General features: G+C 48.8%; 1 protein-coding gene across 6 annotated transcripts in view; it reads right to left on the bottom strand.

Annotated features, from left to right (window-relative positions):
- The window catches only part of msi2b (musashi RNA-binding protein 2b), a 204,444-nt gene that overhangs the window by 87,366 nt on the left and 89,504 nt on the right, over positions 1 to 27,574 (bottom strand). For all 6 annotated transcript variants that reach the window (XM_036536439.1, XM_036536440.1, XM_036536442.1 and 3 more), the window contains exon 7: positions 9,236 to 9,284. In XM_036536439.1, coding sequence (XP_036392332.1) covers positions 9,236 to 9,284 — 49 coding nt within the window. The remainder of the gene's footprint in view (positions 1 to 9,235; positions 9,285 to 27,574) is intronic.

Genomic DNA, 27,574 nt, shown 5'->3' with positions numbered 1-27,574 from the left:
GGCCCCGGGGGAAAGACGCAAGTTTGCTCTGCTGCTAGTAAGTGACACAACCGTAGGGTTCAGATTGCGCTCAAAGTGACTGCCTTTCAGACTGAGCCACTTGAGACCCCAGCATGGAAGCATATGATTTAAAAAGCGCTCCTTAAACAGGAACAGAACAGCTGCAGGAAAGGGAGAGGTGTTTGCTGGATGTGGGGGTTTGATGCATCATGTTTGTTTTCTTTGAAATCGAGTGTCCTTGTTTTGAAGGCACACAATCAAAGGCCTTCGCTGGGCTCTTTCAGGCTGTTACATCACTCCCCTGCTTATTAACAATGAAGAAATACAAATGCAAACCTCCCTGTATGGGAGATCACTGACACCACAGCGATCACCCTGCCGCTCTACACAGACTGCACGGACTACACACACACATACAAACACACACACACACATGCATGCATACACACACAAACACACAGACACGCACACACAAAAGCACCTACAGACACACACACGCGTTCGCACGCACCTACACGCACACACAAACATACACACAAACATATATATGCACATGCACATGCACCTACACTCACACACATGCATATATACACACAGACAAACGAGGGCATGCGCAGAAACATGCACATACACAAACACATAAACACGCATGCGCACACACAGAAACTCATGTTAAACACACATGCATGTACACACACATGCGTGCACACACAGTCTATTAATCTACTGTGAAGTACCCAGTAGCAGCTTGCTAACCATTCTCCCTCTACTGTTCTCAGAAAATCCTGAAAAGAAGTTGTAGCATCTGAGCCTGAACTGCTTGAGCTTCAGACAGAGTTGAATCAGACGCTATTTCTGTAGGTGTCACGCCAGAGGAGCTGTAACACGGAGGTCATTCCTTTCCCGGGGAATTTTATGCTGCCACGAACGCCGTCTCAGTGTCCTTCACACCGCGCCAAGGATGAGAACCGAGAGACAGAGGGTGTAAAAACAAAACCTGGGCAGACGTGTAGCAGTGCCACAGGGGGAAAGAGGGGTCTGAAATGGGGCTCTGAGTAAAATCACACCTTTACCACCTGATCACAGGAACCCACTGTGTGATGTGAACAGCATAAGACCAAGAAGGGGGGCCGGGGGGGGGGGGGGGGGGGTTGGGGGGACAGAAGGAGGTGTTGATCTTACATCCGCATGTCCTAAAACACTAACACTGGATAGCTCCAGTCACATCAGTCTGAATCCTTCGAGCCCCTCTGACAGACAAAGTGTTTGTGAGTAGTGAAATGAGCTCATCTGGGACAATGAGCTGGTTTCCTGTGACTATTATGTGGTGATTATGTGGTGACCCTATCTCATCCCAGTTCAGTGTCAGTGTAAAGCAGGGAGTGGAGGTACCAAGGCACTTACACGTTAGTGTAAAAGAGTGCAAGAGTGTGAGAGAGTGTGTGTGTGTGTGTGTCAGTGTGGGGGGCAAAGGCAGTGTTGTCAAGGTGCATGTTGTTTGGAATATGCTGTCTCTGTGCCCCCCCCCCCCCCCCCCCGCCACCACAGAGATGCCACTCAGACCCACAATGCACTGGGGGAGGCAGGCAGCACTGGAGGGGATGGTGTGGGGGGAGACTTGCTGGCTCCAGAGAGCTCTGTTCCAAACACAATCACCTCGCTTTCATTCCCCTGAATTCCGGGGAGATTCTCCTCTTTGTGAGGGGTTCCAGCGGCGTGCGCACAAGGCTAAGCCGCGAGCGGAGAGCAGGGGGCGGGGGGGCAGGGGAGGAGGGATGTCTTTTTAGCAGCTGTTTCATCAGTCACCTCAAGAGCGCCAAGGCTGAAGGACGTCGCTGAATACGCCAAATTACTGTGAAGAGCAGCAAGACAGACAGCGGCGGATTAGAGCAACGCCGGGCCGGTGCTTCCGGAATCTCACTGGGACCACCTGCGCCTGGCGCCCAGAAACAAGGAGAATCACCGCAATCATGACCATAATAACCGCAGGGGACAGGGCGAAATCCTCAGCGACTCTCTCTGTGCCATCCAGCCCCAGGCAGGGCTAAAGATGGGACTGGTCAGGTCACCTCCTACCACCCTGTAGCCTCTTTTAATGTACCTGTTCCCTCTTGCGTTCTCTTTACCCAAAAGACCTGCCTGCCAGCACACACACACACGTGCACACACATACACTGACACTAGGGCTGTCCCGAATGCCATTTTTTGGGCTCCGGCAGTAATCAACAGCGAATATTCGAAGCTATAGCCGGGGGGTGGGGGGAGGGAGGGCGCTGAGCATGATTTGGGAAGGACTCAGCCAGACATTTCTCTGTTCTCAGCTGAGATGGACGGCATACCGCTGTAACACGTGTCTTTCGGTTTAATTAAAGGCATTAATTTTTAAGGATTCTGTTATTCTACAGTATTGTTGTTTGTTACGACAGAGTATTAGAGCCACATTGAGGAAAAAAAATTCTGAGATTTCGAGAATAAAGTCATTATATTACAAGAATAAAGTCGTAATTTTACGAGAAAAAAGTCATAACTTACGAGAAAAAAAAGTCATAATATTACAGAATAAAGTCGTAATATTAGGAGAAAAAACTCATAACATTACGAGAATAAAGTCGTAATTTTAGGTTACGTGTTATTTTAGAGGGGGAATATCAGAAGAAAACCGCACTTGGAGTGTTGACTGATGTGTGGTACGGCACTACGCCTGAGACAAACAGCAGTTGCCAGAAGCAGACTCAGGCTGCCATTGTATGAGGGGCCGTTTAGGAAATATTTCAGACTTTTGTTACACACACATATTTCATATGTATGTGCGAGTCCGTTCCACCTGTATCTGTATGAGCGTTTCACACAGACATATGTATGTGTGTGTGAATGTTTCATACAAGTCTATATGCACGTTTCATATGTATGAATGCGCCCACTTCATGTGTGTGTGAATGCATTTCACGTGTCTATATGAGCATTTCACATATATATGTGTGAGTTTTCAGTAGTGTGGATGTGTGTGAAAGTTTCACATGTGATGTGTATGTGTAACAAAAGTCTGGAATATTTCCTAAACAGCCCCTCATACCATTGACTGTCCTCTCGCCCGTTTTGTTGGTTGCTAGTAATATAATTTCCTATAAATTATGTTTTTTTCTCAAAATTTTATGCTTTTATTCTCGTAATATTATGATTTTTCTCTTGTAAAAATACGACTTTATTCTTGTAATATTATGACTTTTTTCTCGTAATATTACGACTTTATTCTCGAAATCTCAGAATTTTTTTTTCCTCAATGTGGCCCCAATACTCCGTCGTAGTTTGTAGTATTTGTTAATAAAAAAAAAAAAACATTTTCCAAAATGCATGTTTGTAATCCCGAGGGGTTTCGTTGAACGAGGTCCTATCTATGCACTTTTTGTGACATAATAACAGCTTGTGACAATTTTTCTTATCATGGATAAATTATAGACATAAATAAATGTTCATAATAATAGGCTCTGAATCCGAGACACCTGACATAGTGCTGTGAATCAGAAGCACAGAAACAGCATACTAGTTCCAACAAATTTAAGAATTGAGATTTATAAGATTTATATATTAATTTATAATTTCTTTACTGTCATTTCTCAGTACTCGCATACGTTGAAATGAAATTTGTCCTCTGCATTTAACCCATCCTATACACTCATCGCCGTCACTGCTTACGGAGCCGTGGTATTTAAAAATGGTCTCACGCCCCACTGGAAGCAGAGAGATGCATGGCCTCGCTGCAGCTAGCATCCTCCCAGGGTGACAAACTAAGCTAGGGGTCGGTTGAAACCATTACACCCTACATTCAGCAAAAAACAAAAAGAATATCCGAATCCCAAAATTGAAAACCCAATACCTACCCAACGAACGAATATCCGAATAGTCGAATATTCGGGTCCAGCCCTAACTCACACACAAACACACATACGCATACACTCACACACACAAACACACACACACGTGCACACACACACAAACACAGACACACATACACATGCGCAAACACACATCCACACACAGTCATGCACGCACACACATACACATACGCACACACACATGCATGCACACACATACACACGTGCGCAAACACACATGCACGCATGCATGCTCACACACGTGCACACAAACACGCATGCACACAGTAACACACATATTTGCATACACGCACACGCACACACACACACCCCAACAATCAGCAAGAGCAATACAATGAGGGCGACTAACCTCCAAACAATAAAGATCACTCTAAAACATCAGCAATTAAAAAAATTAAAAGCTGTGAGTTGATGGCAAAACAGCCACAAGTGTCCTGAGTGTCAGTGTTCCTCTCTTGTTCATGGCTTTGTCTCTGATTGTTAAAAACCAGACAGACGCGGGGAGAGGAGCCTGTCCCCTGTGCTGCCTGGAGGGCTGGCCATTTACCCCCCCTCCCCCCTTCTGAACTGTGACGACAGCTCCGCAGCACGACACTGGCGACCCCTGCCATGGCCGCCGTTTCCCTGGTGATCCGAGCAGCACCTCAGCAGAGGGGGAGAGCCGCGAGCAGCTGACCTCGTTCCTGTCCTCTCCTCACGTCACCAGAGAACGGGCTTCCTAAAAAATGGGAAGGCTGTTTCTACAGAAAAGGACACCCGCCCCTCAGAGGATATACTGGTATGCGTGCTGTAACTACCAGTCCGGCGGAAAAGGGCAGCTGCTCAGCCGCGGGAAAGGTCTGCTGAGCCTTGGGGAGCAGGCTCTCCGACTCGCGCGAGGGGTCTCGTTTGCATAATGTATTTACTACGCCGAAAGGCTTCCTGTGTTTGATACGGAAATCTACATTTTTAAGGTTATCCATACAATTAAATTGAGCAAAAAATCCCTTTTGTTAAAATGCTACCCAGAAGAGCCCATTTTGACTTTCTAACAACAAAACGACACAAACGCAACTTGATTTAAGCAGACGACGGTAACTGGTAGAGGTCACGGGCAAACAACAAGCTCCAGAGAGCAAACAAAGCCGCACAAAGGATGTTTCAGAGAACCCCAGCGGAGTGGAAGCCACCTTTCTGTTTCTGCTACTATTCATGTGTGTCTGACACAACTGAGAGAGTGGAGGTCACATATCACACCACTTCTGTCACTCAAAACAAGGAGAAAAATCACGAGCGTTTGGCAGGAGGAGCTACGCCTCAACTCCGCCCCTCTGCTAACTCCCGTACCCCTGAACAGGCCTAGGGCGTTTCTCAATCAACATTCACCCTCAACTTTGACTTACAACGACACATTTACATAAACGCAGGCGTTGCTTTTCCTCCTTGCAGACAGTTTTGCAAGTTCGGCAAATACAAGATGAAATGTGTTTTTACTCAGTGAAAAGTAACACTAATTTAATCGTTTGTCAAATTTAAGGACACATATTGCTTGAATTCAGTCTTCGTTTTCTGAGCAATGTCTATCTGTTAATTAATTGGTCTGTTACACATATGACCAAGTTTTTTTATGATAGCTGTCAAAAAGTTCTACAAGTGGTCAGTTCCCTGTGAAATGAATACAGGCTCTGGCTTCACCTCAGGAAACCTGGGCATAAACGCAGGCAGTGCTGAAACACTCTTAGCTGGGAGGCCTAATTTGTCTGGGCCCTGTAGAGTGTCACAGCACCGCTGGAGAGCTTTAGCGAGAGCCGACTCTCTGTCTTTGTAAAGTCCCCCGCTTACAGGCAAGGCTCCCCTTTACAGCCGTATGAAAAAGCAGATAAAAGGAAGGTAAAGACTGCAGCTTCAGTGGGGGATCACATCGCTGCAGTTACCAGATTGCGCTGTCCCCCCCCACCAACCCGGTGTGTGAACCTTTCGCCCCTCTAAAGGACACAAACATTGCCAGATTGGTTTGCTGAGAAAGAGACGGGTGGCAATCAGATTTCACAATTATTTATGTCTAGAACCAAAAAGGGAAAAAACACTGGCACCCTATCCGATCGATCTTCTCTTCCGTCCCTGTCATACAACCTGATGCCTTCTGAAGGAATGATGAGTGGAGTTTGAGTTCAGGGAAGTGGGGCTCGTCTCCATGCCCTAAGAAAAAAATCTTGTGCGATATTTCCATTCAGGAAAACTGGTAAATGAAGAAGAGCTCTTACACCTTCAAATTTACTCAGCTGCCTATGCTGCATCTGTCACAGCTAACTTAGCTAATACCAACCTGCCTCAGCTGCCTGAGCTAATATCTACCTGTCTCAGCTACCTGTGTGAACATCTGTCGAAGCTACCTGTGCTAATATCTACCTATCAACACTACCTGTGTTAACATCTGCCCATCTCAGCTACTTGAGCTATGTTGTACCCAACTGGTCATACTTCATACTTCTCTAAATGCCAGCTAAGTCATCAGCACGTTGTGATGGGAGTGTTGCTGGACACTAACCTGTTCTTCTCAGCCAATATAACAGCAGTGACACAGAGTTGCAGATTCATGCTGTATAACATCTGTCAAATCTACCCATTTCTTACAACCAACTTGGTACAACTCTTGATTCAAGCCCCGATGCTCTCCAAACTGGACTGCAGTAATTCTCTGGCTGACTTCCTCACAAGTGCCATCAAACCACTTCAACTGATCAGAATGCAGCTGGTAGTCTGACCTACAACCTGACAAAATACTTATGTCACACTTTTCTTGAATGACTGCCTGTTATGGCTTGGGTACAATTTAAAACTGGTTCTAGCCAACCGAGCAGCAACCAAAACTGCACCCCCATACTTACATTACATTACATTCAATTGAAATTACATTCACACTTACACTCATATAATCTCTCATCACTTCCTACTCTCCTGCCAGACCATTTCACTAAGCCACCTTCTTGTTGCCTCACAGTCCTGTCCTGGAAGGGGCGCTCATCATTCACTTTGCCTCTCTACCCTTTTGCCCCCCGGTGGTGGAATGAGCTCCCTACAGCTGTAAGAACAGCAGGATCACTGTCTATTTTCCATCACAGACTCAAAACCCACCACCTCAGACTACACTTTGGCTTTCTGAACTCTGACCCCTCCTCCTTCTAACACTGATAAAAACTAGGGGCTGTAAAAGAGTGGGATCTGGGTGTACTCACACTAGGCGATGCGTACCGTGCCCAAGCACGTTTGACCCCCAAAGTCTAGTTTGTTTGACTAGTGTGATTGCTCCATACCGCGCCCGGACACAGTACGCTGAACCATGCCCGGGCCCACTTGAAGAGGTGAGCTCGGGCACGGTTCAGTTGGACTCGGGCACGGTACACATCTAGTGTGATCGCTAACTGTGCCCGAGCACAGAACTCAAACATGACGTCAATGATGCAACTCTACCATTTAACAAATATATCCATTATAGCAACAATTAGCTGGATATCTGTTAGTTACACGCCCAGTCATAATAAATCCTTTAAACCATCATTTGATTAGCTAGCTGACTTCCTTAAATATGACATGCTGGCTACCTCCAAAATGGCCTTTGATTGGTTAGTTCTGTAGATCTATACCTAAAAATAACTCCCCACATTAGCTGTTACTAACGATCACTAGCAAATGAAATAAAACTAACCATACTTTACATGGCAATGTAAGCATTGCTGTTCTCAGGGGCTTAGTCAGAGTATCACAAATGAAGCAGCCAACCTGTTTAAGTAGCTAGTCTTCAACAATCGTTCAGATAGGTAGCCTGTTAGCTAACTAGCTATGTTTGTCAACGTTAGCTCCCCAGCCGGTTAGCATCGATTATGCAATGCAGCGATTTTCAGTTAATCATGCAGTACGTATTAGAAGATTTTTACAGAGGCAGCTGACGTTGAGGGAAGAATTTGGAGCTTTACTCGCTGACTACAACACACGTTCATCAATAAGGTAAGAACCACACCTGTTATTAACCCATATATTCTCGAATGAATTGAAAAGTGTACTATCCAAGTAGTAATAGAAAATGTTTGTTGTTGTAATGATGACAGTAGTGCACATACAAGTAGTAGCCCTAACTAATTAACATTAGTTAACATTATTGTGATTAGGCTACTGTAATCTGACACAAATCTGACACAAAATATTGGTCTGACCCTGAGCATAATGACTGAAACGTCAGCTGCTTCCGTAAAGTTTTTTTTTATACATGAAGCACAATTAACTGAAAATCGCTGCATTGCATAATCGATAAATCTATACGGCATGTGAGTCATCCGTGTGCCACCGTGCAACACAAAAAGTTGCACCGTGATGATGTAAGCGCGCTCCGACCTGGAACGTTAAGCGCAATGCGAGTGCAGGCCAGCGGGGGAGTGGGGAGGGGGGACAATCGTGCTCGGGCACGGTACAAGGCAACCGGGCCTAGTGTGAGTAAAAGATAATAAAAGAATAAAAAAAATGAAAGCCTGGCGGCACTGCAGGCTTTTGCAGTGGCTTAAGCTCAGTGGTAAATATGTTGTGCTGATACCACACTATCGCGTTTAAGGTTGCACAGTCTAACCTTATTTTGCATGGTAATAGTTTAAGTCATAAGTCCTTCAACAGCATTTAATCAATGTCAATGTTTCCCATGGAACTACATTTAAAGGACAGCACATATGTTTTGGTATCTGTGCAGCTAACTGCCTAAACAATTGAATGCACTTTTGTAAGTTGCTCTGCATAAGAGCACATGCCAAATTACTAAATGTAAAACTGGCTTTGCCGGCTACCTGAGCTAACATCATTCTGTGTCACGGTAAAAGCTTTCACCCTTTTCTTTTGTTATTCTCAGTGCTGCTGTGCGCTCACGATGGGCTTGTCTTGTTTGGATGGTTTCTGGGACGAGCCTGCTGAAGCCATCCCATAGCTCCTGGTGACACAGGTTCCTGCTTCACACTCTGCATACACAAATGCACACTGTCTAGGTAACCACAGTGGTTTGCAGGAAACGGGCCTGGCTTCTGTAAAAACAACAGCGTGAACACACACAGGCGCTGGGCCACAGCGCGTCTGACCTTCAGGAGTGAAACACCTTAGCGAAGGTAATGGATGTATACTGAACTAACGTATCGCCGGCTGGTAGGCAAGCCTCCAGTGCCACTGCGGCAGGGAAACCAGTTTTAAACTCCTAAAGCACCTGACCATCCACTGTACTGAAAATGATGTAACTCCCATGTGAGGGCAATTAATCACACAATGCCTGCACTTGACAGAAAGGCAGACACATGGAACAAACGCTGGGAGAATTGGACAGAGCGGCTTACCTCTATGTCTGTTAGTAGTTTTGTCAAACATAAGCATGGCATCTTCTACCTGGAGAGAAAAAGGGAGATAGAGAAGATACGATTAGATGTTTCATGCAAGAGGTGTGGCCCCCAAGCTACATAACCTCATGCCCCGGTCTTACCTCCCAGAGCTGGAAATGCACAGCACAATCACAAAGTTAAACCCAGCCAGCCCAATGCAGAGAGATCAGACATGCCACTGCATTACACTTCCCTGTCTGAACTCTAACCCTCCAAAAGTCCCTTGTTACCCAAAACTCAGCCCTTCCTCTGTCCCCCATTCCAAAGGTGGATTTGGAGATCCCTGAAAGGGTCCGTCTGCCCTGTCTGTCACGATGGACACTGCCACGAGACATGGTAATCATCATCGGTTTAAACGGCACTCAATGAGGATCAATCTCATCTTCTCCCCAATGAAGACGGACTAGGTGCCACGAATCTCTGCCTTGCAGCAATGGGCTGACACAGGTCTGCTTCACCCACTGTCTGAACTCATATTTACTGCTCTTTCAGTGAAACCCACCAGGTGGCACTGGCCTGCACTGTTAAAGAAGGTTCAGGGTCATGCAGCTTTGCTCACAGTTCAGGGACAGGAATAAGGACGCTGGACGTGGGGGGTGGGGGGACAGACGAGGCTTTTAAATGTCGCTGTTCTGTCTGTGAACTAGTCGGGGCTGTGTTCCTCGGTTACGGTCGCTAGGTAACGGGGTTGAGCTGGCCAGGTCCAGAGCTGGCTGAGGCAGAGGTAGAGCCGAGACAGCAGGGGGGGGGATGGGTGACACTGCCAGCAGCAGCAGGAAGTGACAGCGCTAGAGCCTGGATCCTGTGTACCTGTCTGTCAGTATAACACAACACTTATGTACACACATACACACACACACTCCACACTCTATCTCCATCTCTATCACACACACACACAAACCCACATACGCACATGCGCGCACACACACACACGCACGCACAAACTCACATATGCACATGCGCACATACACACACACACAAATCCACATGCGCACACACACACACACACAAACCCACATGCGCGCGCACACACACACACACAAACCCACATGCGCGCGCACACACACACACACACATGCACACAGAAACCCACATGCTCACACGCATACACACACACACCTCCATTTCTGTCACATACACATACACACAAACACACACACACACACCTGCTCCCCCATCTCCATTAAAAACACACGTACACACACACACCTGCTCCTCCATAACACATAAACACACACAGACACACACTGGAGCGCTGCCTGGCTCTCGCTGCCACCTGTCACCTTATCGGCAGGCGAGGTGATATTATTACCTCCCTGCAGCTGGGAGCAGGCTCTCCTGTCGAGCAGGAGAAACAAAACTGGTTAGCCGCGCGCTGGTGGAGGCAGCGCGATCCTGCATGTCTGTTTACACAACACGCCGCCTTCTCACACCCCAGGGGTTAATTAGCGACGGTGAACGGCGGCGCGCAGGGCATGTGTGTGCGAGCGTCACGTCACGCCGCCGTGGAGCCCTGTGGAGGAGCCCCACCCCCCTGCAGAGCCTCCCGCTGCCTCCCCCTACTGTCAGCTTAAGGCTGGGAGGATCTCTCCTCCTTTCTGTCTGCTTAAGGCTGGGAGGATCTCTCCCCCTTTCTGTCTGCTTAAGGTTAAGTAGATCTCCCCCTTTCTGTCAGCTTAAGGCTGGGAGGATCTCTCACCTTTTGTCTGCTTAAGGTTAAGTAGATCTCCCCCTTTCTGTCAGCTTAAGGCTGAGGGGATCTCCAGTGATGAGAGGAGGACAGCAGCTAACATACTGTCTTGTGTACATGCAGACAGAGGGAGACCACCCCAACCCTCCTCAGTCAGGCTGATTCTCGGACCCTCGTGCCATGGGAGAAGGGTCTGACCTTTGCTTGTGGCTGTTTAGCATTTGGCCCGTGCCTGGGGCAGTAAGAAGGGAGGCGGTGCTGGTTTGAGGGTGTCGGCGCTCACAGTATGCACGCCGTGTGATCAATACGAGGCGGCCCTTCCCTCACCATTTACACAGACAGCCTCACGGGCCGCTCAGACGTGCTGGGGCATTAATCACTCTCCCTGATTAGAAGGGCCACCGCCGGACCCCTAACCCCCTGCTGGCTGATGCGGGGTCTGTGTACGCTGGCGGTCACCAGCCCTAACCACAGCTGCTCCTGTGGTCCTGCTGGGCCCGGTACTGCCATGGCACTCAGTGACTAACAGCGTAATAATGTCCCTTTTACGATGGGGGCATATTTACCCATAAGCCTCTGGTTCCGCTGCAATAAAACCGCTTTTTAATGACGTTTGTGAGCTTGGAGTCACCCGTGGGCTTGAGATTTACGTTTCTTACCAGGCAGGGGGGATGGGGGGCCTTTTAGTGAGGGATTTTCATTGAATTTTTATTGAACACCGTTCTGGCTCACACACATAGGACAGGGTTCAAAGACAAGAGGACACCAGTAGACAGATATCTGAAACAATATGTAGCAAACCTCCAAAAACCATCTGCGCATCAGGGAAGTGTTAAACAACCTCCTGTGGAGCAGGGTCACATGTTCCGCGCTCACCATCAGACAGCGGCATGCAAATCCAACCCCCCTATGGTGGAATATCAAATCAGAGCAGGCGTGAGCCGCCTCTGCTAAAGCGCTAACTCTACAAACAACCCACGCTACTAACACCTACAGTTGTTTAGCAAACAATTACCTGGTGGCTTTCTGGCAGCCTCTCAATTAAATAAAGCCCCACACTAGCCGGCGACACCTTCCTCTCCCGTAGTCGCGGGGAGCTCGCTGACAGCATGTTTTATTTAGGGCTGAAAAAATAATTGGATCTCAGGAGTGGATTTTCGTTCTTTCTCCCCCGCTAACAGGAAAACATACCACCTGAGGACGACAGGGAACGGCTGGCAGAGCCGCGCCCAGACGCGGGTAGATAACGTTCGTGCTCGGGGAGTGCTAGGAAGCAGACGTGCAGCCGAAAACACTTGGTTAGATTTCACCCAGACTCCTGGGAAGTGCACGCTCCTTCTGACAGATCGGATGACGCCAAATTCAGTTTTCCTGGGGAAAAGGAAAAAAACCAGTCTTCATCCACCTGTACTGCGCGTCAAACGAAATCCACAGGGCTTTGCGTTGGGGGGGTGGGGGGTGGGGCGTAACAAAAACACAACTCTCTGAAATCGGAAACTGGGCGCTGCTTTGAATTATTTACGCGAGGGGCAGAAGTCGCTGCCGTGTGCGACGGCTTACTGTGTTGAGAGCAGAGATTTAAGCGCCACAGTAATGAGCGGTGACAGCGGTTTACAGGAGACGTGATTCGCTGTTATTTACATGCCTCACATGTGGGGAGAATGTCAGAGGGATGCCCCCCCCCCTCCAGGAGCCATCTCCACCGGCCCCATTCTGGACAACAGCCCCTCTGGAAAGTTCTTTGATGCGTACGAGCTAGCACCAGAGGATGCGGTGGTCTCCAGTCCGCCAGACTCAAACCCATCGCCCCCGGTCGGACACGTGGGCTGCTCGTCCGAAGCCAGTCCGAGGGGGCCTTCAGGGTGGGCTGAGACGGAGGAAAAAGCGCAGAGGAAAGAAAGTGAAAACCTAAGGAGCGGCCTCCCTCCCCGTTCATGAGAAAGCCCTGCTGATCGATCGGCGGGGGACGGATACGCGGAGCGCGTCCGGGCGACTTTCAGCCCAGGCAGCACACTGCACCAGGGGAGCGTGCCACGGGGCAAAAACATGGCAATCGAAAACAAACAATAGCCGGGAGGGGAAACGGATATTCACGAGCAGCCCATTTAGAGGCGGCTGCACTTTCAGGAAACATATTTACATAACGGAATTGGAAAGCGCTGCATTCCTCCTCCTGCACAATCCCTACGCCCTGGCCCCCACTCCCTCCACCCAACCCGCCTCTCTGCCCTCCTCCGAAAATCAATATGGAGATCCAGCCCTGTAGTGCAGAACAGAGGTCCAAGGAAAAAGGACCAAATACACCAATTCTGCTGCTGTGATGTCCCCTGACTGAGGCCTTCTAACGCAAGTGAGCGCTGAGTGCTCGAAGCCATCCTCCCCACAGTGGAGCGTGGCATAGTGTTCAAGTAAGACACTTATTGCCATCAGTCTCCAGGCCCTGCTGTTGCACTCTTGAGTAGCTTAAGGAACCTAAACAGCTCCGCTAAATATGCAGCATATATGCCAGGAAATCGATAATATGTCAAGCTAATAAACAGAAATTAAAGTTACACACAAATTCTCCAAGTCCACTAGCTGAAAAAGCCATTCACTGTATGGCACACTGCAGCCACTGTGTGGCTTCTATGTAGCCACAGCAACACTGCAGGGCATGCTGGGACTGCACTCAAAAAGAGCGATTATCTGTTTAACTGACTTCTGAGGCACTGTCTTGATCAATGAACTGTTTTTTTTTTGTTTTTTAATTTAAATCACTTAGCCGTTAATGAGCCATGATTGCTGCAGAAAAGGATATGAAATTACAGCAAAGAGGCGATAAAATGCACACTGCAGAAACTCTTCACTTAAAGCATGCACAATAAAACGGGCAGGTAGAGCTGGAATAATGTTAACATTTGGAGTTTATCCAGTTATATCTCTGGAGAAAATTTTTATATATTATCTCAGAATGAACAGTCTGTCCAATATATCGATCCACGCTAACACGCTCTTTCTGTCTTCATTTTAAGGATTTAGACACTCTTTAACAGCCAGGCTCTCAACACCCAGAGTCCGGAAAGGTAGAAGATTATGAAGGTTATTGAGACAGGCACATCTGACATACACCTGAAGAGCCGGCCGCCTGTCCAGGGACCCCCAAACTCTACAGGGGTGCACGGCTCCTCCATAACAATTTAATATATGAAAGCACAAGAGAATGATTTCTGTAAAAGAGCATGGAGCAGTCAGAAGCTGACCCTTAGCTGTGAATTTGCAGGTCACAGCCCCATTTAGCCCCCCCGTTTGCGGTCGAACAGTGGTCACTTCTGCTGTAACAGCGCAGTATGAAAAGAAACAAACCCCGTTCGCGCTCCACTCATGCAGCAAATCACCACTCGCTCGCCATGCCGCGCATCACCCGCACATGAGAGGAAAAGCCGAAACCCGACTGGGCGGCCGAAACGGCACAGGTTCTGAGCACGGCTCCAACCCAGAGCTGTGAGCTCGGCCGGACACAGAGAGCTGCAGGAATGCAGGGAGTTACAGAAATAACAGCCATGAAGAGCGCCCTGAGAGAAGGATGGAGAGATGCATGCAGTGTGGACAGGCCGTGACTGCTGTGGTGGAGCAGCCATGAAGCAGGACAGAGAGCCCTGGAGAGGCCACAGTGGGGCCTCCTTTCCATTCGTCCTCTCTCACAGCATCTCTGCTGAGCACCACCACATCCTGCTAACATCACCTTCCCGAGCCAGGGGACGTTACAACTGATCCCAAAACCTGCCCACGTACCTGCTGTTTACCCTGGTACAAGGAGAAGTTGTGTCACTTTTTTTTTAAATGTGAGATCTTGCTTTCCTCAAGGCCAAGAAGCACACCATCCCTCAAGCTGATGAATGAGGCTGGTATCTGATTTATATATCATGGAGAAGGGTGGGGGTGGAATGTGTGTGCGTGTGCGCGTGTGTGTGTGTGCGCATGTGCCCTTAATGCTATGCATTGCAACTTAACAATTACAAGGCTAAATATAAATCAGACTATTAACATCCTATTTGACGTTACTGTCTAATTAAGCCAGATGATTACACATAACGAGAGGCCTCAGAACAGAACCAGACCTCACAACACTGGTGTCTGCATGAACCATAGCAGCACCAAACACCACGACACTGTAACACTGGTACCTGCACAGGGCCATCACAATTCGGCCTGCATTGACGTTACTGTCTAATTAAGCCAGATGATTACACATAACGAGAGGCCTCAGAACAGAACCAGACCTCACAACACTGGTGTCTGCATGAACCATAGCAGCACCAAACACCACGACACTGTAACACTGGTACCTGCACAGGGCCATCACAATTCGGCCTGCATTAACCCCCCCCCCCCCCCGAACAGATAGCCCCTGCCCCCAGCCGATACGGACTCTCAGTCCTAGATGATACGTGACCACACTGGGGGTTGTTTGGTTTCTCCAAGGCCAATGTTCCTCTCATGTTTATTTAGATGTGCTAACCACCTTATGCTTGCACACGCATACATCCTAACGCCCAATCACACTGTCTGCTCAGTGACAGTCTGGAGAGGGATGAAGGCACATACCAAGCCAATCGAGTCCACCACAGGGACAGAATACATTGACACTTCAACCACTGGCACATTACCACCGACAGTAAGCAAAATTGGAACTGTAGAAGCCTTAGCCAGGCTATATCCAGCATGCACACATCCTCATCCTTCAAACTATGACTTGGTGGAACCAAAGCAGCCCATCACCTTTTCTAAATATAACCACAGTGGCAATATGGCTTTACTACATCTGAGAGTGACAACCCCTTGTTCCATCCGTTTAAATATGCATGACGTGTGTGCACCCCACAGAGGAGGGAGGGGGATCGTAATGGCAGCTGACGCATATTCCAGTAAGGAACATTTGCGTCATTCAGCGCCTCCAACTGCCATGACAATGGTTACTACCGACGGTTACTGAGTGCTTGACAAAAATAAACAGGTGCAGTCCAGTGAGGCAGAGGGGGGCAGAGACCCGACTGCAGGGGCAGAAACAGTGCTCTGTCGCGAGGCCTGGCATTCACAGGCAACCCAGGCCTGCTCCACCATCAAATCACCTCCCAGCAGCTTATCGTCCGACCATTATTCATAACATAGCTAAATCTTGACTTATCAATCGTCAATAATGCTTTGAAAACAAAACCCAGGGGAAGTGTTTAGTTGGCCATGGGCTGCCACTGAAATATCCCTGAATGACAAGTACAGGTATTCTACATTCCCACCAGACAGTCAGCTCCCGCTGTCCTACCATTCCCACCCTTGCCTTGGAGGCTTCCAGTTGTAACAGAAGAGTTTGTTGCTATGTGCATTGCTGTGGTAGTTATGAATGGATTGTTCCTCACCATAACCCCTAATAAATGTTCATAACGAACCAACAAATCGGAACAGTTTTAGCTTTACCAATATCACAGACAAAATATCTGATTGCTGTACAGAATGTGTGACACACTCCTCCTGAGTTTCATGCTGTCTACCGCTTTGCGGCTGTAAACAAGGGCACAGCTCACCTTAACAAAATCAATCTGGCTGACTCCACGGGGCGCCATGACAACAGGAGCTTGGGCACAGGGATTTACCCATACAATGGAGGCGGCGTGGTATTGACCGCTGTGACTCACGTCCTCACCTTTTCCTGTCCCTGTGCATGGTTGGATGGCCGCTGCCTCCAACACTGTTATATTAACAAGGGTAAAACGGGGTGGTCCCACCCCTAGACGTGGGCTACCACGGTGGAGTTGCCCCTACCTCCTGGATAGAACAGAGCTTGTGTCTGCGAGGGGGGTCCATGCAAGGGACAACGAGGGCTGAGAAACGCTCTCCGCGAGCAGCTAGCCGATGCTGTCAGTTAGGGAGCCTCATGTGTACCGCGGGCCTTTCCATTCGCCCACCAAAGCGGCGCATTTTGTACATCAAGACATCTACTCCATCCCTCCCCGTTCCTCTGCTCTGAGCCCCCCACTCCCCTCTCGCTTATATATATGGTAATTATATTAATCAGGAGAAAATGCACTTATTAAATCTGCTAATTGGTATGTAAATAAGATCCCTCTGACACCAGCAGGCCCTGCAATCCCTTTAATTCAAAAAATAAATATAAATCTGTCAGTTTTCATTTTCAGCAAGAGCAACAGGCGAGCCGCAGCCCATTTGGGACATTACCGCAAAAATGTCCTTCCTCTCATGAAATGGGAGGGGATCGGATGGCCGCCCGGCCGCCGTCTGGAGGGGGCAAGCTCCCGCCGATCCGGAGGCTTCGACCGCAGAAATGTCGACTTGACCTCGTTTATTTCTCCTCTGCTTGGATCGATTGCCAGCCGCAGAGGTAGCAGACCACAAATGTTTTTTTTTTTCCCTTTTCTCTTCTGGGTGAGAACGATGTCATTTTCCATGCATTGAAAAAGGCAATGAGACTCTGGCTTGTCTTTTACAGTGTGTGAAACACACAGCGCTCGCTGTAACAGCTGAGCCTCAGCCGCGGCTGGCTATCACACATTCAGCACATATTATGTTCTAAGAAATCCATATGTAAACATGTTAATAATCTGTATTAAAAAATATTGGATCTGTCATAGCCCCGAAGGGATAGAGACTGACAGCATGATTTGATTAGCCTTATTCCAAAAGTGCATATCAAGTCTTAAGCAAAATACCTGAAATTCAATAAAGGGTAATCTCTATCTCCCCCCATCACAGGAGAATGACAGGACTGATATACATCCTATTAGGTACAGATGTATGATACAGATAAAAAACATTAGGGGCTTATATCAAAGGGTATTCATTTCAACTGCGTCTCCTGCCAGCCCTACCCCCTGTAGTTCTTTATTTAGATTAGGCGTTTAAGCCATTTTAAATGGCAGATTCAATAATATGACATTTTTCACCACAATGGGAAAGAATGCTAGCCAATCGAACGTCTCTCTCTCTCTCTCGGATGTAAAAAAGCTGTCAGCCGTGTCCCTTTTGATAGCTCGCCCTTTTACTGCGTGCAGCAATACGGGGCTCCATTTGAATACAGCTATATATTCTGCTATTTATTAAAGCTTGGATTAACATGACAGGGAGTTTTGTCTGGGGAGTCTTTAGCTCGGCTCAGGGATAGGCTCTTCATGACGGTAATAGGCTACAGTTAATATACTTGAGTGATGCTGGATTTCTTAGCGTTATTAAGCAGAACAAAAGAGCTTTATCTGAAGCATGAACACAAAGGTGGAACTGTAACGTGCAAAGAAAGAGAGAAAGAGAGAAAGAGAAAGAAAGAGAGAGGGAGAGAGGAGGGGTGGAAGAACCAGTGGAGATCTGAGGTGAATTATTCCAGATTTGAGAGCTGAGATTGGTTGGAAGAACAGAGGTACGCTTTGCTAGCTAGCTACTGTGGCTACTTCTGTCTTTCTTCCCAAAGATTCCTTGAGGAGACAGAAAAATGCATCATTTGCTCCAGCAGTCTACTCTGACTGCTCTCCTGTTTAATAAGCTTTCACTCAGCTTCCAGAAAGCTCCCCACGGTTCCCTCTGGAAATTAAAGACATGCAGAAGGTCTGGGGTGGAGTGTGCTATACTGCCAGAACCCTCTCAGCCAATCCAAAAAGCTCTGGGAGACCACTATGGAAGCAGTCCAGGGGCCCTGAGGGAATATCAATTATTATTATGATTACTATTATTAGTAGTAGTACTTGTATGGATATACAGCATTTGTATAAATTTACTAAGGTTCTGGTACAACAGCACGGTTCCACATTAAAACCTGCAACTTTCTGGCTACAAGACCCATTAGCAAAACACAGAGCCACACTGCCACCAGTACATTTGGAAAGGCACTGCCACTGAGGGCTGGGGGGGGGGGGGGGGTAGTAGGGGAATGGGCAGGGCGAGGAGAGTGATTTCTGCCAGCACTGTTGTCCGTTAATGGGCTTCAGCCCACAGGACAGTCTGTAAAGCTTCATTAGGAAGGGGGTGTAGGGGGTGCGGGGGTGAGGGTTCCTGCCTCTCCCGAACATACCCTGTCCCGGTCGAGTGTGACCAGAGCAGTTTCCCTCTGTGGGCCACAGCCACGCCCCAGGGCCGGAGCAATTAGTGCTCATCATTAGAAGGCTAACGAGCATTAACGTAGCAGAGCAATGACCTACAGCAGCCTGTAAAAACCAAACAGCTGCTACGGCACGGGGAGGGGGGGCTTGGGGGGGTAGAACAAGGGGGGGGGGGAGAGCGAGAAAGGCAAAAAGAGAGAGATGATACCCATTCATTATTTATAATCAGTTAATATTCACAGCTCATGATCATTATTATCATGCCTTAATATTACATTCAAATTTGCATTTGTGTTACATCTGAAATGTAAAAGTATTTCTCTGTGTCTTATGTCTGAAAAGATGGTATCTGTCTGTGCTTTATCTGGCTTTTCTTTGCTTTGTAATTGTTTTGGCAATATGTGACTCACCTTTTCACGCCAATAAAGCCATTTGAATTTGAATTTGAGTTTGAGGGAGAAACAAAGAGAGTATGCTTCTCCATCTGCCCTGAAAGGCCCGCCTCTCTGCGAGTAATCAGGTCAGATGTGCGCCTTGTCCTGAGCACAGTATGACACTGGAGCTGCTGCAGCTTGCCGCCGCTCACACTCTCGCAGTGAGCGTGGAAGTGCTCTCGCACCTCTCCTCCAGAGTGCCGGTCTTTGTGCGCAAGGCGTGGCATTGAAATGCCATTGTGTGGCAGGGGGACCGAGAGCGACACCGAGACGGCACTATCTGAAGCATCTCAACAGCCCCCTCTCTCGCCCTCCCACTCCCGCCTGCTCTCTCTCTCTCTCTCTCTCTGACTCTCTCCTGCTCTCACTCGCTCACACTCTCTCTTTCTGACTCTCTGTCGCTCCCTTTGTGGAGGGGAGGGGAGGGAGTTAGGGGACACATTAATAGATGCCAGGACCCCCCTCAAATACAACCACATTCAGAGACAAAGACTGGGAGGGAGAGAGAGAGGGAGAGAGTGAGAAGGGGTGGATTAATGATGACAGCAGATGCAGAGCGTGGGCCTCGCCTAGAAGAGGCAGAGTGTAAGAGCATCAGGCTGAGAGACCTCTCCACCTGGCCGATGGCATGGAGGGTCAGGGAGAAGCTCCAGGCAACAGGGGGCTCAGTTAGAGGTGCGGCAGCGGGACGTGGGAGCAGGAGCGGGACATGGGAGTGGGAGCAGAAGCAGGACGTGGGAGCGGGAGCAGGAGCGGGACGTGGGAGCAGGAGCAGGAGCGGGACGTGGGAGCAGGAGCAGGACATGGGAGCAGGAGCAGGAGCGGGACGTGGGAGCAGGAGCAGGAGCGGAAGCAGGAGCGGGACGTGGGAGCAGGAGCGGGACGTGGGAGCGGGAGCAGGAGCAGGAGCAGGAGCGGGACGTGGGAGCAGGAGAAGGAGCGGAAGCAGGAGCGGGACGTGGGAGCAGGAGCAGGACGTGGGAGCAGGAGCAGGAGCGGGACGTGGGAGCAGGAGCAGGAGCGGAAGCAGGAGCGGGACGTGGGAGCGGGAGCAGGAGCAGGAGCAGGACATGGGAGCAAGAGCAGGAGCGGGACGTGCGAGCAGGAGCAGGAGCAGGAGCGGAAGCAGGAGCGGGACGTGGGAGCGGGAGCAGGAGCAGGAACGGGACGTGGGAGCAGGAGCGGGACATGGGAGCAGGAGCAGGAACGGAAGCAGGAGCGGGATGTGGGAGCAGGAGCAGGACGTGGGAGCGGGAGCAGGAGCAGGAGCAGGAGCGGGACGTGGGAGCAGGAGCAGGAGCGGAAGCAGGAGCGGGACGTGAGAGCAGGAGCAGGAGCGGAAGCAGGAGCGGGACGTGGAAGTGGGAGCAGGACGTGGGAGCAAGGTCAAGGCTGGATGAGGACAGAGACAGATACATGCGCCCCATCTGATGCCCCAGAATTCCACTCGAGGTCAGGAAGATCCTCAGCAGCTGAGGAGTGGGGGGGGGTCACAGAAAGGAGGCACACTGGAGCAGAAGCAGTACGTTACAGCTTTAAACGCTCCGCCACACTTTGCAGGGCCTTCCACAGGCTCCTGAGCTGACTAACTCCACAGTAGTTGTTCTTTGCCCCCCTGCACCATTTTCCCCATGTCTGCTGATCTGTGATCCAGCAGATCTGTGATCCAGCAGATCTGTGATCCAGTGCAGGGAAACCTTATCTGCACAACAGGGCTTCTCAGGCCAGATACACTTTTTTTTCCAATGAGCTGTTGCTCATTCTCAAGGCGCAAAGGAAAAATGAATGAAAAGGACATCTACTTGCAGAGATAACAATGAAGCTAGAATAACAGAAGGGAAGAGGAAGCACTCCAGACAGACTACTACTTAAAGACTGCATGTTGCCAACTACAGCTCCCAAAACAGCACAACCACCTTGTAACAGGCCCAGTGCTCTGACAAGAGAGGTCATTGGTAAGATCATAAAAGCACTCTGATGGCCAGAGGGATGTACAGTAGGGTGTTGGTGAAGTCATCAAAGCGCTCCTATTGGCTGGAGGAATGTGCAGCAGGCTTTCGAGGGCAGGCCCAGGGTCGCGGCTACAGTATGAAGGCACAGCAGCCAACCTATTAGTGTAATAGCAGGGCTTCCCGGGTGGTGTCAAAGCGAAGGCGCAAAATGGCCTTTTCAAGCAGTCCGTCCTTACACCCGCCTACCAGCCTCTCACACACGCTGGGGAGGGGGGGGGCCTCCGCACAGCGTGACCCAGGGGGCGCTAACGAGCGCTCGGCGGGATCCGGCCGCCTCATCAGCACCGGGCTCCGAGGTCAGCGCCTGCCACTAACGCCAACTGACAGCTGCACAGAGGGGGGGCACCCCCTCCATCTGAGCGAACAGGTAATCACTCCAACTCCTGCCATCACCGGGAGCAGTCTATCACACCCCTTCCTTTTCCTTTTACACCAGTGACGCAGCGAGCAGCTGCTTCCTAAGCTTCCCTTTCTCTCCACTGCCAACAGCATGACCCCACAACCCCAGTGCATGAAATCCCGCAACCCCTATGTAAAAACGCCATCCAGTTAACCCCATCATCTCTGCTCTCTGGTCACCTGCTCAGTCAACAATCACTCCCATGCTAAGTCTTTTGCAATGTACTGTACTCAGCCCTCACAATGGGAATATGATGGATGTTTCTTACTGAATGTGCTGCTACCATAGTTTTGTATATTGCATATACGTTCTGACCAGTAATGACGTGTTTAAAGCATGCCAGCGCATGCTGGCCGGGGTGGTTGCCGTGGGAGAGGAGTGCTGTAGCGCGGAGCATGTGCACCGTTGCTGGCGCATGTCCCGCCAAGCGCCATCCTGCACGCCCGCTCTGGGCCGAGCCAGATAAGCAGGTAATTTATCACCGCTGTGAAGGCGGCGCACGGCGCCTTATCGCGCCTCCGCAACGCCCGGGCCTCCCTGTGCGGAGAGCCCCACGTTCACACAGCCGAACCGTGTCCTCCCCGCTTCCAAATTGCCATGACAACATTAGAATTATCCAGGGCCGATGACAACAGAGGAATTAATACATTACTGCCCACTTCCGTGCCCGGGTTCCAGTCTCAATTTGAGCTCCCTTTATTGTGGAAGAATAAAGGGTTAACCTGTACCACTATGGTTAGGGACACAAGAGTAGACGTGATCTAGACATTTTTCCCTCCAATTTGCTATTCTGGAAACTTATCTGGAAGAGATTTAAAAAAACTATGAAAGTCTATATTTTCGTAATGCAAAATACTTACAAGGAACATTCAAAGGTGGAATAGTAAACACTCACGAACTTATTGTTCAGCACTGGGTAAGCCGGTAATTTGTGTGAGAAACGTAAAAATGAAGATGATGGTGATAACAGCCCTCCCTGTGATAGAGGGCACAGTCGTGCTGTCACAGCTCCGCTGTTTGTCACAGTAAGGACACTACAATATTATCTTTCAAAAATGTGACAGGAAATGCTATGACCCTGTCTGGGACCCTAACACTCTATGTGACTCTGAAATCAAAAAGAGTGAAAAGTTTAGCATTTTGGACCAGGTCTAAATAGAGTGGCAGGTAAGTAAAAATCCTCTGTCTCTTTGACTGCACACAGGGTGAAATCTGCAGCTGGGCTGGTGGTGGACTCGATCCTACAGGGCAGGCCTTTGCAAGCAGCTTCAGCAGGCGGGGCAGGGAGCCCGGGCCGGCGCAGGGACCCCCTCTCACCCACAGGGGGCGATATGCCACTTGCTCAGTCTCCACATCCACCATAAGGTGATAAGGGAAGTGCAGTTAAGTACTGGTTAAAATGACAGACTGCGCTCAGACTACTGTGGGAAGCACGCCTGACAAGACAGACGGGTGGAGAGTACATAGTTCATAACTCAACCTGTATCCTGCCTAAAAACAATAACGCCAGTAAAGTTTTGCCTTTTCTAAAGAGCAGTGTCTATGTAAATTATAATCAAAGGCTTCAAAGAGTTTCCATGTGAACCATGTGTATTTTTTACATAAGAAAACTTTCAGCTTTTAGCAGTTTCTTCTTTTTTTATTGGCACTGAAGTATGTTCCGGTAGCAAGTGTCTAAAATAAAGAGTGCATATTTTGGTCCTTTTCTGGAGGCTTAGATGTCATCTGGTGTACAGCTGTGGTGGCAGCGCCACACAGCTGTCTGTCTGAATGCTCTCCCTCCGGCAGCGGGCGACACAACAAGACGTGGTGAGTTTCGGCAACCCCCCACCCGGAAAGACACGCAGTTCACCACGCGTTACCCAAAAAACACACAGGGGGAAAATTACTGACTAATATCCTCAACACTGCAGCCCAGAGGGATTAATGAAGATTTCTGTAGTAAGTGTTCCTCCTCTTGTAATTGACACAGCCACCTCCTCAAAAGTCTCTTTCTCAAAAAAAAAAAGAAAAAAAGGCGTGATTATGGCCGAGCACGAATCGGCGGATTCTCGCGGTGTGGTGTCAGGGAAAAAACAGGGAATATTAAAATCGTGCTGAGGCAGATCAAAGTGGCGCTGACACTGCGAGTAAACATGGAAATTTATTCTGCTGCTCAGAATGTTGGAGTGCAGAGACAACAGCGAGAGCGTGCGCCGGAGTGGGCCTGCCGGTCCCGCCCTTTCCAGGGGACGTCACTTGGCGTCGAGCGTCATGGGCCTGGATTATCATACGCCGACGGCCAAAGCATGGAGTCCGGCCCAGCACGGCACTAATCTGAGGTTTGGAGCAAGGGTATCTGGGGCCCAAATCCCCTCATTGGAGGGGATAAGGGGCTTGCCACTCTCTGCTAGTACACGTCCATGATTAGCCCCCCCCAAATCCAAATAACACCCCTAACGCAGGCAACACCCTCCCTAGAGAGTGCACATTGATCAGCTACGGATACGCACACACACATGCACACACACACTCATACATGCAAGTGCACACGCACACACACAGAGTCTAATCAGCCGGGGATAGACTCACACAGACCCACACACACTGAATAAAATCATCCAGGTACAGGCAAACACACACACTCAAAACACAATCAGCCATGGAAACACACATACACAAACACACATCGACACAATGAAACCGGAGAGTAAGTAGAGTCATTTGTCATGCTGTGTGTGAACCGCAGGGCTGTAATGCTCAATGTAACTAACGTAAAGGAGGACCGTCCCTCTGAAAGTGAGATCTGACCCCTGTTCTTGTCACACAAGTCACTCTAATCACCAAAGTCATTACTAATTGAGCTACTTGGGTCTATTTCCTTTTGGCTCCATTGGCAACAATGCTAGCTACCCGGAGTCTCAGAGTGTGATGTCACCGCTGTAAGCACTCTGCTACCTGCTACTCTACTGGCTTTACGCAGGACTCACATAAGCTGCTACTTTCTGCTCTGCTACACAAAGAAACATAGCCCATGGATGATAAAGGCTGACGGATTACAGCACAGCCGAGCCCAGGGCCAAGGGTCTGCCGCACACTGGGACTTGACCGATCATTTGCAGACCCTCAGAGTCAGCAGGATGAAAGGTCATATACCTCAGATCTCAAGCTCACTTTATAACCCATGGCATACGGTCCTGTGGCCCTCTCAAAGCAATAGATGTGAGCCTTTGATTCCACTGGATCATAAATCTCCATGGGAACGCTTGGGCCAAGACAGTACACAGCCTACTAGAGGATGCACCTGTTAAAAAGCCCAGGTGCATATCCTGTTCACTTTCTATTTACAGACCTGTTCTTCATGTCAGAGTACTTCATTTAATACAGAGTGCCTTTGATTTTTGAACTGGATTAGACTGCTTAGCACTTAAAAAGTTGAAAAGGTGCACGTTGCATTAATGTGACATTGTTTCAGCTCAGTATCACGAAACGCTGTCTCTGGACAGCTGCCAGAATCGTTCAAGCTTTCGTCACGTAAATCAACCAACCAGCGGGAGCAACGTGCGCGCATCCTCTGGGAATCGGCGTCCTGTCGCAGTCACGTCTTTTTTAATGAGTCCCTCAGAAAACAGCGGAGGAGTGTGTTTAATTGCCTGGTGTCAACAAGGACCATTTACCATTCTGTTTTAGTGGGAGCGCATTCGACAACCGCTCATGCAGATGAGGTCGAGGGACAGCCAGCCGCAGAGCCCCTACTGCCGTGTTTCCAACCACACAGTTTCAGTGCCATTCAAATCTATACACTTTCATAAACTGGGCTAGCACCGACAACAGCATAGACCCCAAAATGCACAAAATTCAGCTACACATTTCATATGATTTACACTGTATATGCGTACAATATTCAACGTTACAACAGCGTGTAGTAACATAGCAAAATCATATCAGAAATATGATTTCACAAAATGACCCGGAAGGAGCTATCCGGTTTGGAATAAAAAAAATACCAAGTCCACGTGTGCAAAGGCTCAAGTCAAGAGAGCCACTGTTACTCTCACAGCTGCTGATAAATAATGTGAGGAGAGACACTTTTGACTATATTTCAAGTTTATAATGGCACACAGTATGGTTAAAAAGCTAATTTAATTAATTTTATAGATATAATTTCTATATAAATATATCTACATCTGATCTATAGATTTAGACATAGAGCAGATATATACCTGTTTTAAAGATATAAAACGTATCCATCTATACTTAAATGTCTTAGGTGGTAGCCTCAGTTCAGTAGAAGGACTTCAGTAGAAGTACTGTCATGCCAATTTTAGGCACAAAAATGTGCACCGATTTGAGGGAGCTACAATGTAATTCACTCACTCCTACACGTCACATTTCGCAAAGTAAGCAACACGATCAGACGGGATTTTGTACCAGCATTCATACATCTGTGTGAAAATCTTGGGCCAAGGACAGTTCCAAAAATCCGACTGTCCCAACAGCCGTGTTAATCCGAGATGAAGCTTTTGATTGCCAAATGACTGCCATTTCAGAGTGCACCGTTCACATCGTTAATTCCTGTATCAGAGTTTGCAGCAAGGTCAGCGGAATTACTGGTACTATTATCCATCATTTTAGCGGCCCTTTCACTGGCTGCACGAGTCGTATACGGCTGAGAATGCTTCAGAGGCATGCGTGTGGTTTAGCGACAGCTACGTTATGAGCCATTTCGACCACCTTGTCCCAGTAGTTCTGCACTGCATTAAACGTAAGTCTTCTGCGGAGAAATATTCACATGATTCGGACGAAAAATTCTGTCACATGACTCCTCCACAGACAAGGCGACAGTGCTTTCCCTTGACGACGGTAGTTGGGCGATTTCTATAATCATGACGTCCCTGTGTTTCCTAATTATGCCTCGTGGCGGCTTCAGGAATCTGTTTTGAGGACCCTCCACACGTCTCACTCTCCACCCGGTCCTCCCTCAAAGGACAGCATCCAGCAAAGCGTATTGTCCGCGCCTCAGCACACATATGGCGAGCACGGCACTGAGGAAAGCAGCGTGTACCGATAAGCCCCCTGCTGAATTGCGCTCTGAAAGATCGTATTTGGCAGTTCGGCCTAATATCAATTGGCAGGCGACAGAGCACTCCGCGACTCATCTGTTGATCATTTAATTACAGCGCGCTTGTTGTTTTTTAATGCAGCAAAATGCCCTGACGCGCAAAGCAACGGCACAGACGAGAACAATCGTGACACCAAAAGATTCCACCGGTTCAGTCAAATCATCCCTACGGAAACACAATCCCTTTGTCCGTTTGTAGTTCAACCGACACCTCCGCGTGAAGGCTTTGTGCGTTTTATCCCAAACGGACTGTTTTCATCCGTAATCTCAACTCCCCTGATGCCATCCTTCACAGCCGTTACAAAATCTTTTCATCGATGCAAACTAGCTGACGGCTTCACTTGGGTGAGGGTTTTACTTCCTCGTCACACACGGCTTATCTCTTTTATCGCAGTCTTAGAGAGGGTGAATGATCATTCTTTGTAAGGGAACAACATCTGCCTTGTGGTAAGAGGTCTCTCCCTGGTAAAGGGAAAGTTTAAGGAAACAGAGACAGGCCGAGTTGCATTATAGTTGACAATACTGATGGCTGATCCCACTCTACACAGCAGCTGTAGAAGAATACTCGGCCTACAGAGAGTG

The sequence above is a fragment of the Megalops cyprinoides genome, chromosome 9 (assembly GCF_013368585.1).
Source record: "Megalops cyprinoides isolate fMegCyp1 chromosome 9, fMegCyp1.pri, whole genome shotgun sequence".
Classification (NCBI taxonomy): Eukaryota; Metazoa; Chordata; class Actinopteri; order Elopiformes; family Megalopidae; genus Megalops; species Megalops cyprinoides.
The sequence above is the reverse complement of the archived record's forward strand: the minus strand, read 5'-3'. Positions and strand labels throughout refer to the sequence as shown.